This window comes from Anguilla rostrata, chromosome 8, assembly GCF_018555375.3.
Source record: "Anguilla rostrata isolate EN2019 chromosome 8, ASM1855537v3, whole genome shotgun sequence".
NCBI classification, from domain to species: domain Eukaryota; kingdom Metazoa; phylum Chordata; class Actinopteri; order Anguilliformes; family Anguillidae; genus Anguilla; species Anguilla rostrata.
This window is the reverse complement of record NC_057940.1, coordinates 6,136,949-6,150,182: the sequence shown is the minus strand read 5'-3', so window position 1 is coordinate 6,150,182 and position 13,234 is coordinate 6,136,949. Positions and strand designations below refer to the sequence as shown.

Genomic DNA, 13,234 nt, shown 5'->3' with positions numbered 1-13,234 from the left:
TAAGAGTATATGCAAATTACATGTGACTCTAATATTCACTGTAATCTGCAATGCACTTTGACAAAGTTTCATGATCTGTTTTTTTACACCATATGATTAGTTTTTCCGTTGTTGATATACTTATTCCATACATTAAATATACGGAGTACAAAACAAACTAAAAAAAATATAAATGTAACACTGACTTCAATTGTCCGATGTATTGAGTTTCAAAAACCCGAACTGCATTTAGATGAAACATTTGTAGGAAATCTGCAAGCGCCAGCCTTTTCTTGCTGAACTGTCCAGCTCTTTCCCTTCCCAGAGTAGTGGCGTGTAATGTGCCGCTGATTGCTTTCTCGGTGGTTTTTGCCCGCTCGCAGAAAGGTGTGGCGGGGGAACCTGGAAACAGAGGGGCTGATGGGAAAAAAGGAGACGCGGGACCACTCGGAGCTGCCGGACCACCTGGCTCTCCTGGCCGAGATGGGTTACCAGGGCAACCGGGAGTTCCAGGGTATCCGGGGAAACCAGTAAATATTCCATTTCTTTTTTTTTTTTTTTGCCTGACAGTTTTTTGTTCCTACCAGCCAATACCTTCAGCCCATTCATTTCAACTTTGTCTTTTTCAGGGAAAACCCCCCACTGATGAACACTTAATTAAGCTTTGTTCTACTGTACTGCGGAGTAAGTGCCCTTTTGTATAACTCACATAGCTCATATAAGCTATATAACTCCCTCATATGTGCTATGTTGTGAGCTCATATACACGTAACCGCAAATAGGCATGAGGTTTTTCTCTTGGTATGTCCTGTTGCATCAGTAGTGATTTAACACGGTGGTTATTTTAATAGGCATTTATTAATGTGTAGTGCTTCTGAAGGTGCAATGGTTATGAAAGTCTTATACAACTCTCACAAAGTACTGTTCACAGAAAGTGCTCCCATGTTATTGAGTATATTGGTACTTGGACACTAATAACGAATGACTGTACCCTTACTTCTTTGTTAGCAACTTTAAAAGTCACTCTAGATAAGACTGACTGATAGATAGCTTGATGTAATTTTAAAATCACAGCGATGTCCACAATATGTTCATCGTTATCCGCTAACTATAATTTGTTGTATTTTTAGTTATTTATGTGACGTGTAACCTAGAAAGGGGCCCAGCTGTTTGGGTTTATTCTCTGTCGTGTAGACTGAAGTGAATTGTGGCACAGCAGTTGTAGCAGTCCCACAAGCACAACGAAATGTTTATTGATCTCTGGTTTTAATCATCCATGTACGATTAGCCTTGCTGGTAAGGCTTAAGGCTGGTCATGGGCTGTATATATGCGCGGCTGAGGCAGTTTTATTCAAAGATTTAAAAATCCATTGAAAAAGTCCTCAGGTGAAGTGTGCTGCGAAGTGTGCTGTGGTTGATCGGCAGTGTAGTATAATGGGTAAGGGGTTGGTCTTGCAGGTTCGATTCCCCCCCCTACTCTCCCCCCCGAACAGGTTTGCTTAGGGCCACCAAAATCCTAGGGCCGGCCCTGCCTGCTAGGACACTGCCGCTGTACCCTTGAGCAAGGTGCTTAACCTGCATTGCTTCAGTATATATCCAGTTGTATAAATGGATGCAGTGTAAATGCTGTGTAAAAAGCTCTGGATAAGCGCGTCTGCTAAATGCCTGTAATGTAATGTAATGTGCCTTAAGCAAGGAGTTTGTTAGATCGACAGACCCACGGCTGCTTCTAAATTCTGCCGGCCTTGTCACGTGGGCCCCGATACTATAATAATAAATGGAAATGAACCCGAAACTATTTTACAGTTGAAATCATTTGAAAACTGAAATCTCAGCAACAGTTAAATTCCTGTTTTCAGTTAAACATTTTGGGCTGGCTAAAACAGAAACAAGCGTACACAGAGCACTCCGTGGACGGAGTGTAGCACAGTGGGTAAGGAACTGGGCTTGTAACCGAAAGGTCATAGGTTCGATTCCCGGGTAGGACACTGCCGTTGTACCCTTGAGCAAGATACTTAACCGAAATTGCTTCAGTATATATCCAGCTGTATAAATAGATACAATGCAAAATGCTATGTAAAAAAGTTGTGTAAGTCGCTCTGGATAAGAGCGTCTGCTAAATGCCTGTAATGTAATGGTGTGGGCCTTGGGCAGCTCATTAAGACCGGATTCCAGATTTAGCTATTTCTGCGCACGGTTCCTCAGTTTTGGCTGAGGTAAAGGTCACCCTTTGACAGAGTGGCGTTGGCACAAATTTCGCGTCGGTTAAGTCGCTCCCTGGAAACATCTGGAATGACTCGAGCGCCAGACCCGGTTTTCATTTCTGCATTTTTAGAGAGAGACCCGATGAAGCCTCCTTAACTGTCGGCTTGTGTAATAATCGCTGTATCTGGGGCAAAAGAGGATGAAAAACGGATCATCTAGACCAGACACACACTCAATGATTCATCAGTCTTTTTTTCTTTTTTTTTTTAAATAAAAAAGACCTTGGTGATTGCATTACTGTTCTAAACAATGCATCATTGGAGATGTATGAAGAGATGTTCTGATGTGCATTAATAGTATCTGTAGGTGTGTGGATAGAAAGAAAATGCCATTGTTATATACTGTGAATAGACCGCTGTTAATTGAAATCATTTGCTCCAAGTGTCCAAGTCCAACATGTCTTATTTTTAGGCAAACAGATCATACATTTTCAGTAGGATGTAGTTCAGAACACAATTCAGAGCAATCGCAACAAGGAGGCGTTTAACACCAAAACTGCATGTTATCCAACTCTGGAAGGTACACAGCAAAATGTCCAGCGTTAAATTAACTCTAGGGACTCTATAAGAGTTGATTTTTTCCATAGACTGCGTTGTTGCCGTTCTCGTTGTGTTAGTGTTAATCAGTTTAACCTTGAGGGTCCAAGTTGAACTATGCGGTTGTTCCCTGCACTTGAACCGGTACTTCTCTCTAGGGGTTTCGTCATACTTGTTCCTGGCTATGGTTATACACTTTGTTGTACGTCTGCCAAATGCCTGTAATGTAATGTAATGTAATTTAACACCAGACATTTTTCTGTGAACTTTCCAGAGATGATGATTATTATTATTCATAATAATAATAATAATAATAATAATAATAATAATAATAATAATAATAATAATAATACATTTAAGTTATGTAGCACCTTCTCAGAGCCCAAGGTAGCTTAACAAAGTAAAAAGGGTGACATGCAGTTTTGATGTTAAACATTTCTTATTTGTGGTTGGACTGAATTTTTACGGTACAGCACAGTGCAGTGAAACATTTTCTCTCCCCCCCCCCCGCCCGCCTCAGATCAGCTGCCGGAGCTCTTACAGGCGATCACGCCGACCGGCTGCCGGCAGTGCGAGCCGAAACAGGGAACCCCGGGGGAACCGGGGACCCCGGGGCCGAGGGGCCCCCCCGGCCCTGCGGGCTACCCCGGCACAACGGGCTCACGGGGTTATCCAGGCCCCCCCGGCAGGGAAGGGCTCCAGGGCATCAAAGGTAAACCGAGTTACCACCCCCCCCCCCCACCCCAAACCCTGGCCTGCCCACCCCTGGAAATTCCCTTTCACTCGCGCATAAACATATTTATTTATCTGGCAATAAATCATAGTTTAGTGAATCATAATGTGGCACTGTTTTTTTTTCGGGAATTAGAGTTCTTAGCAGGCAATTGCTGGGTAAATACCCAGGTGGGGCAGTTCTCTTACACCCTTTAGCTAAATACCCAGGTGGGGCAGTTCTCTTACACCCTTTAGCTAAATACCCAGGTGGGGCAGTTCTCTTACACCCTTTAGCTAAATACCCAGGTGGGGCAGTTCTCTTACACCCTTTAGCTAAATACCCAGGTGGGGCAGTTCTCTTACACCCTTTAGCTAAATATCCAGGTGGGGCAGTTCTCTTACACCATTAAGCCCCCTCCCCCAGAAATTAATTCTGTAGGGGACATGGACATCTGGTCTTAATCTCTAGTACTGTATATTCTGTGCTGGAAAATTCACTGCAGGGGACATTCAATAAAAATATAATGTGTCAAAAATGAAAATATTTTTAGCGCAACTTGTTTTTGTCACCAAAGACACTTGTATCATGTCAAAAAATTAAAATACTGAGACTTTATTTTTGGCCACATCTCAGGAGGATAATTAATCAGACACTGCCTCTCGCACACACACACACACACACACACACACACACTCACACACACAGACATACACAAACACACACACACACACACACAGACATACACAAACACACACACACACACGCACACACACTCACACACACAGACATACACAAACACACACACACGCGCGCACACACACTCACACACACAGACACACACACACACACACGCGCGCGCACACACACTCACACACACAGACACACACACCCACACACACACTCACACACACAGACATACACAAACACACACACACACACACACGCGCACACACACACACACTCACACACACAGACATACACAAACACACACACGCGCACACACACTCACACACACAGACATACACAAACACACACACAGACATAGACACACACACCCACACACACACTCACACACACAGACATACACAAACACACACATAAGCACACACACTCACACACACAGACATACACAAACACACACAGAGACATAGACACACACACCCACACACACACTCACACACACAGACATACACAAACACACACACACACACACACACACAAGCACACACACGCACGCACGCACACACACACACAGACACACACACACCACAAAGAAACAAGGCAGGGAAGAATAAGTTTGTCAATCGGTTCTAAAATGTAACGTGTTCTCTGATTGGCAGGTGAGATCGGACCAATGGGATTAAAAGGGTCAAAGGGTGAAGGGGACACTGGGATGCCAGGCCCCCCCGGTCCTGCAGGTAAGTTACGTCTTTCATCTTGAATGCTCAAAAGGAATCTGATACCTGTTTAATTTCAATCCAACTGATGATTTGCAGATAAGTAGACATGTATATTACAGCATGGGCAATAAGGCTTGGATCCAATCAGCATTTGCTCTTAATTTTAGCTTGAAATAAATTGCAAGTGGTTTTTCCTTTACAAGCATAAATTAGAATAATAATTTAGGCATTTACTGAACTCATTAAACTCATGTGGTGGTGAAGATAAAAATTACTTTAATTTAATTGTGATTCAAATTTAAAGACAAATGTCAGCTTTTTATATCCCGGAGAAGTGTAGAGACGTTTTGGAGACCTGCAAATAATTCAGAATGCTTATAGTTGCCTTCATATAAATGGCTTTGTATAAAATATTTAAGTCGGAAATCTCACTCAAATCTTTGAGGACTGCAGTGCCTTTGGTTTTTGGTGCATTCATATTTGGCAAGTGTTTGGGGTAAGATTTTGTGTAATCAGTGTCTGAGACAATGGTGTAGAGAATACTATCATGTTGGCCTAAAAGGTTCTGCAGGTGCTGTTCTGGGTAGGACACCTGCTCACCGTATGTAACTTTAGCTAATGAGCACGGTACTCAGCCTGCAGTTGTCCTGATTCAAATCACAGTCTTACGGTACAACAAGGTTTTGAATTCTCAGTTATCTCTAAATTGCCCACGGGTATGAGTGTGTGAGTGAGTGACGAGTGAATGGTGTGTGGATGCCTGTCCAGGGTGTTTTCCTGCCTCTCGTCCCAATGCATGCTGGGATAGGCCCCAGCAACCCCCGTGACCCTGCTCAGGTTAAATGAGTATAGATAATGGATGGATGGATGGATGGATGGATGGATGGATGGATGGATGGATGGATTCTCGATTCTGGGGTGGGGTGCTCTTATGATAAGAGATGGGAAAGGGGCCAAAACTGAAACTCCGCTGTGTTCTGTCTGTGCGATTGGTGTAGGGCTCCCTGGGCCCCCCGGAGTCGACGGAGAGGGACGTCGGGGGTCCCCGGGTATCCCTGGCCAGTCGGGAATGCCCGGTATCCCGGGGAAACGGGGGCCGCCAGGACCGGCGGGCGCGTGCGACGTCTCCCTGTGCTACCAGGCCTACGGCTTCAGGGACCTCCGCTTCAGCAAAGGGCCGAACTCCTAGTGCTGCTGGGAAATGTAGTACAGTGGGGGAGAGGAGGGGCGTGGCTTCCACCGGACCATCAAATCAACCAATCGCAGAACGTGAACTGTGTGCAAGTGGTCCATCTGTGGTGGTGCCGTCAGCTTCGAACTAAAATCGTTCTAGAAGAGGTCGCGAGCTGAAAAAAATCACAGGACTCCTTTTATTCTTTTATTTTGCCATCTTTCATTATGATTTTGTACCACAGTAGTTTAAAAAGTGATCAGTATTTATGTACACAGACAAAACAATGTGCACTGCCTTAGTTATGCTACCTCCATGCTAGACGCAAGGCATTGGTCATTGCAGTGAGTCAGAGGAATTATTTTTTAATTTAATATTCCAGGTGGTTTACAATTAAGATATATTTTTTTTGTTCTCATTCATATTCTGCTGTCAAACCAAGTGAGTATGTATGTTTTTACTTCTTTCCCTACATGGTGTCAGATCTACATCAAAACGTGGGTCAGGTATTTCGCAATTTTGTAAATGTCAGATGCAGCTCGCTGGGACTGATAAGCCTCCGCATGTATTTGTACATCTTTATCTCAGATTATTGGGGAACAACTCTTTCAAAATGGACTGCTGCAGTTGCCTGAAACGCTGCGTGCTTGGTACACTGTTATCTGCGCGGCCTGTGGGTGTGACTGAGCATGACTCCTGCAGAAACTGGAGGTTTCAAGGGGTTTATAACCTGAACTCTAATTTGTAAATAAATAAATGAATACATTTCACAACATTGAGCCATGCAGAAAATAAAATCGTCAATGTGAAGAACAGGCTCGGGCTGCACGGCTGGCATGTTCTTAAGACCTTTTTTTTTTTTTTTTTTTTTTAAATTGGTGGCATTCTACGAGCCTGTAGCCTATCCGGATTATTTCATTGGCCGCTTTAGTGCGAGTCTGAGATTCGGTTGTAGAGAGAGGTTTCTCTTCCTCCTGTTAGCATCCTCTTTGACGGCGTAGCGCACGCAAATAACAATCCGTGGGTGGCTCGTCAACTTTGATTACACGTGCTGCCGCACTTACTGTAATTGTCTGTTGCACAAATTCTACGACAGTCGGACCGTCACGGGGGGGGGGGGGGGGGGAGGGGGGGGGGGGGGAGCCGTTGCAGATATCTGGGCTTGTCCCCAGAGCGGTGTTGTTTTAGAGCACGCCCACAAACAAACCAACAGGGATTTAAACGCTTGCAGCGCTCCTGTAAAAAGCAGAGAGAGCGGTCGGGGCTGTGCTTTGGGGCCGCACTGCATCAGAAAGCCGAATTATAGTCGCGCTCTCGCATTCGGGCCCCGCGACCCGTGGGTTTTAATTTAAACTGACTGTCCACACCGAGGCCTTCGTACCAGATCTGCCTGTACTGTGACCAATCAGACGATGTGTCGACGCAGACACGTTTATCACGTCGATTAGAAGCTGAAAGGGCTCCATTTTAACGTTTTTTTTTTCTAGCTTTTTGTGCTAAATAGAAAAATTGGGAAAATAAAAAGAATTGCAAAAATACATTTAGTTTGCCTTCCCCCCTGCCCCCCTCCCCCCCCCCCTTCCCCACAACGGCGTTAATCCTCCATGCAAATTGAAAAAAGGGAAAATGTAACATCCTCCGTCTGGACTCGACTGAGCTGACATTTTGAAGAGCATCGCTTTCCGCCGAGCTCGTCTGAATGGCTTTCATGGTGCAGGCTCGTGTTGATTTCCAGTGTCCTCCTCTGCACATCATCGCTAATGCTAATTTTCATTCTGCTGTTTCTGAATTGCCCTTTCTTTATATGCCCTCCCGCCTCCGCCCCCCCACCAACTCCCCCCCCCCCCCACTGTCCTCTTTCACGTTCATTTGCTTTCGCCTTTTCTTTTGCCTGCCGCAAGCTGGCTGAACTGCAACACGCATCCCGTTATCGTAGTTCAGAGAGCGGTGTTTGTCATTTTATAAGGTGCCCCCCCCAAATGAGGCGACTCTTTTAAGGATCATTGAACTTCTCTACTCGTAATTCCGTTTCGAAGACAGGGAGCCTGATGGGAGTTTCGAGCATGACAGGAGTTTCTAACCCGCCAGGCTGTTGATTCTTTGTTTTAGGCCTTCTTGTCCTGTCTGAAACCAGCTGTGGGAACTGCTTGTGTGCTTGTTTTCAGAGGTGTGAAGCCAACTCGAGAACTTTTTTTTTTTTTTTTTTTGCATGACAAGCTTTCTTTTAGCAGATGATTTTTGTTGGGACTCCATGGAAACGGTGCTGATGAACGTTTTGTTTGGCTGTCGATTGGAGGTGTGCGCATACCTGATGTGGTCTCAAATTAAGCGAATCTCAGAAACTGAGGAAAGTATTGAAAGGCACAACACACCTACCAGAACAATGGACGGTGGTGAGAGAAGCACTTAGTTGAATCGAATATTTAATAAAGTATATTCATCACCTGCATTTCTCCAGAATTTTATTATTTTCTGAAGATCTCTTGATATTCATGTAGTTTTGTGTTTCTATTACATGCAATTTCACTATAACACAAAAAATAAACCATTAACATATGTTATGTGAGTGCAGTGTCTTCCAAAAGCTCAGAGGCACTCATCAGAAAATGTTGCCAAACATCAGCCATGCATGTTAAATTTGTGAAATCATACTTTTCGTCAAGACACACTCAACTTCTTTATGCTTCTTGGAAACAAGCACCTCTCCAAGAGGAAACAGGAAATGGACGTTGTATTTGTGCAAATCAGTTCCTGTCTACATTCTACAGAACCGCCACCTGTTTTTCACAAGGTCTGTTCTGGTAAATGCTTGCCAGTTGATCAGAATACGTACTAGACCCACCTACTTTAATGAACATGTAGAAGTATAAATGTACTAAAACATGCTTCCTCCAGCATATATATATTTTAAATTACATGTTGACCTTACTGGCTTTACTTCAGTGTAGGCGGCAGTGTAGTATAATGGCTAAGGAGTTGGTCCTGTAACCTAAAGGTCAGAGGTTCGATTCCCCGCTAGGACACTGCCGTTGTACCCTTGAGCAAGGTGCTTAACTTGCATTGCTTCAGTACATATCCAGCTGTTTAGCTGGATTCAATGTAAAATGCTATGTAAAAGGTTGTGTAAGCTTGCTAAATGTCTGTAACGCTTCCACAGTCGCAAACCAATGTTGTGATACAGACCACAGCAAACGTAATTAATTGAACGTAAATCGGGTTCCTTGCTCTTTCTGATCTGGTGTACTAGAGATCCTTGCACAGGATAAAAGTCATGTGGATGACTCATGCACTGCTGCTGTTAGAAATGGCTTCTGGGGAGCAACCTGCCTGGTGATGTTTTACTTGAGTTAGCAGCTGCAAGCACTGTGGCAGTCAGCTAGTAAAGCCTGTGGGCTCTCAAACTAAAGAAAATTAACAATTAAAATTTGACTGTCAATTTACGAATGGGTTGATAGAAAAATACTTAATATTTCATGAAAGGTATAACAGAGATGTTAATCAGACATGTTTTTTTTTCCATACAGAACGTCTGCTTTGCTAGAATGCTGATGTTAAAATGTGCTGACACCACTAAAAAGAGAGGCCTCTTAATTTACCTCAGCAACAGTGAAGTGAGATTTTTTAAAATGTTTTTTGTTTGTTTGATAAACTGAAAAAAAAAAAAAAAAAGTAAATTCGAAAGAACCTAAAATCATTCCATTGAAAACCTAAAAAATATAAGTGCAACAAATGAGACATCTGTTTCCGTGTGTAGGCACATATCTCAGAAGGAAAGGATATGATAAGTTAGCAACGGAAAGGAAGGTAGAGAGAGAGACGGGACCAAACTTGGGCGTGGACCTTGTTTTTGCAGTGAAGTTTATCTGGGTGATGTGACCAATGTGGAAAGTTCTTCAGAGGTTTATCAGATGTGGGAGTTGTGGCATTTAACAAATCATGGTCACCGCGGTTGTATCTTGGGGGAAATGGAGATGAGTGTGAGATTATTCTGATTAAAGAGGAAGCAAAGTGGGATGTTAACATATGCATATTTGTAGATGGTGTTCAACAACTCAGGATGCAGTCTTCAAACTCAGTGTCACTTTTTAAAAGCTATAAAACCGGTAATATGCTAACAAACTATTAGCATAGCATCATACTAAATGGTAAACACGTCAAAAGATGTTCACTGTTTTTCTGGGGAACAAAATTTTACTCAGAACTGCTCACTGCAGTTGAATTAATATTAAATACCTAAGCATCTGGGCGCTGTGGTTGATATGATGTTGATGTGCATTCCAAAAATAAAGCAAAAACAAACAAAAAATAAACGGCAACAATGTCACCATGGAGATAAAGCCACAGTGGATCGAAATGCCAGCGCCAGCCGACGGCGACTTGCCAAGCTCCTTCTGCGAATCACCACGCCTTCTGTTGCTCCTTCTGCGAATCACACGCCTTCTTAGTGCAGACGCAGCAGACTCCACAGCCCACTCCCCCCCCACCCCCAATCCCCCCCGCCCCCCTCTCCTCTGAGTGCAGACCTGAGGAACTCCACGAACTTGCTGCCTGTCTGTCTTCTCTCCTCACCAAGAGGAGCACTGCACGCCACGTTTGGGCACGGCACCACAACACAGCTGAGGCTTGGGGAGCCAAACCGTTTTTGAACGTCAGTTTTGGTGGGTTTTGACTCTCGTCTGGTTGAACTGTCAGCGTGTACTCTTTGATGACTCATTTAAACTGACCTACTTTGGTGCACATTTAGCAGTAGTAATGAAAGGATGCTATATTTTAAGTTTAAATATGACTCAGCAGAGCAGGACTTACAGGTTAAATTGTGTTTTTGCTTTTTTTGGAGACCATTTCATTAATGTATTAGGGTTGAGGAAGACCTAGGGTTTCATCACTAGATTCTGGATAAGGAAGACCTAGGGTTTTTTTTTCCAGCATTGGGGTTGAGGAAGTCCTAAGGTTTCATTAATGGATTAGAGTTGAAGAAGACTTAGGGTTTCAAAATTTTTTTTTTTTGCAGGTGGAAAAGATGACTGAGGCAGCATACGATGACTTCTTTGCATTTTTCAATGCCAGCGGCTATGACGACGAGTTCAAAGGCAATTACGTGGTGGATCGGGCGGTGACGTTGTGCGACAAGACCGAAGTCAACCGATTCGCGTCGCACTTCATGCCCACGTTCTACTACGCCATCTTCCTGCTCAGCCTCCTGGGAAACGGACTGGTGCTGTGCACCATCTACAAGTACGAGAAGCTCAACACGGTCACCAACGTCTTCCTCCTGAACCTGGTCGTCTCCGACCTGGTGTTCTCGCTGAGCCTCCCGTTCTGGGCGAGCTACCACTCCTCAGAGTGGATCTTCGGCGAGGCCATGTGCAAGCTGGTGGGCGGCGTCTACTTCATCGGGTTCTACAGCTCCATCCTCTTCCTCACGCTCATGACCTTCGATCGCTACCTGGCCGTGGTCCACGCCATCACCGCCGCCAAGCGGCGGCGCATGGTCTACGCCCTGATCTCCACGGTGACCGTTTGGGGCGTCAGCATCCTGGCCACCGTCAAGGAGTTCGTCCTGTACGGCACGCGCCAGGACAGCCGGTACGGGATTCTGTGCGAGGAGACCGGCCACAGCCAGGCGGTCCTGGTGAAGTGGCAGCTGGTGGGCTACTACCAGCAGTTCGTGCTGTTCTTCCTGCTGCCGCTGGGCATCGTCCTGTACTGCTACGTGCGCATCACCCTGAGGGTCGTGCACACGCGCATGACGGAGAAGTGCCGGGCCGTCAAGCTGATATTCGTCATCGTGGTGACCTTCCTCCTCTGCTGGACGCCCTACAACGTGGTCATCCTCCTGCGGGCCCTGCGCGCGTCCTTCCGCGGCGACGACGCGGGGCCGTGCGAGGACGAGCTGGACTACGCGCAGTACGTCACGCGCAACCTGGCCTTCCTGTACTGCTGCGTGAACCCCGTCTTCTACACCTTCGTGGGCAAGAAGTTCCAGAGCCACTTCAGGAGGCTGCTGTCCAAGCGCATGCCCTGTCTGAAAAGCCACATACTGACGAGCCAGAGCAGCAGGACCACCTCGCACAGGAGCCCGCAGACCCTCTACGAGTACTAGTCGAGATTTCTAAAAAAATAATAAGGAAAGCTGAAGTTTTAGCGCGGGTGTTCGTGTCAAATTCTGCCATCGCGAGAAGGTTTTCTGTAAAGCCACATCCACAGCCTTTTGCGAAGTTCTCCCTGGAACTGCTGTGCACATTGCATTGCATTATTTTTGAGATTTGCTTTGAAGCAGTTTTCAGCAGAACATCACGTATTATGATTGACTTTTTTTTTAAGAATGTCGAGCCGTGTAGCTATGAACCTTTTTTGTTGGAGGAAAGTTGTGGTGGTGGGGGGAGGGGGGGAGGGGGTGTCTGGATGGGGGGGTGTCTGGATGGCAAAGACAGATAAATTTGCACTCTGCCATCAGTTTCATAACTATTGTTCCTGACTGTGCCGCTTGCTGTATTGAAAAGAACATTGCGGAGAATACTGTAAATACTGCAGCTTAGATAGGGCTTTTCTCCATAAAACAAAATATATATTTTTTAACTTCTGCATTACATTTTTGTATTTTGCTAAAATGCCTCTGCAAAAAATAGAAGGCAAGCAGCATTTAATCACTGCATTTTCAAACAAGTGTAAATAAATGAGCGTGTTTTCATCTTTGCAAAAATTGTATTAAAAAAAGTATATGAAATCAATCTTGATGTATTTTTGAGCGTTCCGGTGTGGTTAATGAATGTTTGATGCATGAAATTGTCACAGCACAATCCTCTGCTTTCCACTTTTTGATGCATATTGAATGAGGGCTGGTGCTTTTCTCCACGTTATGGTTTCACATGGTGTGATTCTTTCAATCTTATGTGGTAAGTTATAAATAAAATTTCCTCACTTCTCAAAAAACGGATGTGGGACGAAGAGGAAATGCTCATTTCTCAGAACAACTACCAAAAAAATAAGTATGCAAAAATGCTAAAAGCTTTTTTTTTGTTGGCAAAATAAAGACTTTGTTAGGACAGCAATTGTATCTGATTATTTCAGGACATTTACTTATTGACAGACCAAGGACAACGCACACAGGAAAGACTCTACATTGAGAAATGATCATGATGGTACATCTCGAAGGAAAAACGGTCAA

At 44.6% G+C, this 13,234-nt stretch overlaps 2 protein-coding genes across 2 annotated transcripts in view; both read left to right on the top strand.

The window, feature by feature from the left end:
- The window catches only part of si:ch211-106n13.3 (vWFA and Collagen domain-containing protein), a 43,019-nt gene extending 36,048 nt beyond the window's left edge, over positions 1 to 6,971 (top strand). The window contains exons 26-30 of the mRNA XM_064345548.1: positions 363 to 509; positions 609 to 663; positions 3,301 to 3,492; positions 4,836 to 4,913; positions 5,894 to 6,971. Coding sequence (XP_064201618.1) covers positions 363 to 509; positions 609 to 663; positions 3,301 to 3,492; positions 4,836 to 4,913; positions 5,894 to 6,084 — 663 coding nt within the window. The 3' untranslated portion in view covers positions 6,085 to 6,971. The remainder of the gene's footprint in view (positions 1 to 362; positions 510 to 608; positions 664 to 3,300; positions 3,493 to 4,835; positions 4,914 to 5,893) is intronic.
- A 3,596-nt stretch (positions 6,972 to 10,567) lies between these two features.
- On the top strand, positions 10,568 to 12,797 carry ccr12a (chemokine (C-C motif) receptor 12a). Its single transcript, XM_064346099.1, has 2 exons — positions 10,568 to 10,724; positions 11,078 to 12,797. Exon 2 carries the CDS (start codon positions 11,087 to 11,089, stop codon positions 12,167 to 12,169), a length of 1,083 nt encoding a protein of 360 aa, XP_064202169.1. The 5' UTR covers positions 10,568 to 10,724; positions 11,078 to 11,086; the 3' UTR covers positions 12,170 to 12,797.
- Positions 12,798 to 13,234: the final 437 nt, after the last annotated feature.

Excerpts from the sequence above, each read along its gene's own strand:
- ccr12a (XM_064346099.1), top strand. The coding sequence starts at position 11,087 with ATGACTGAGGCAGCATACGATGACTTCTTTGCATTTTTCAATGCCAGC.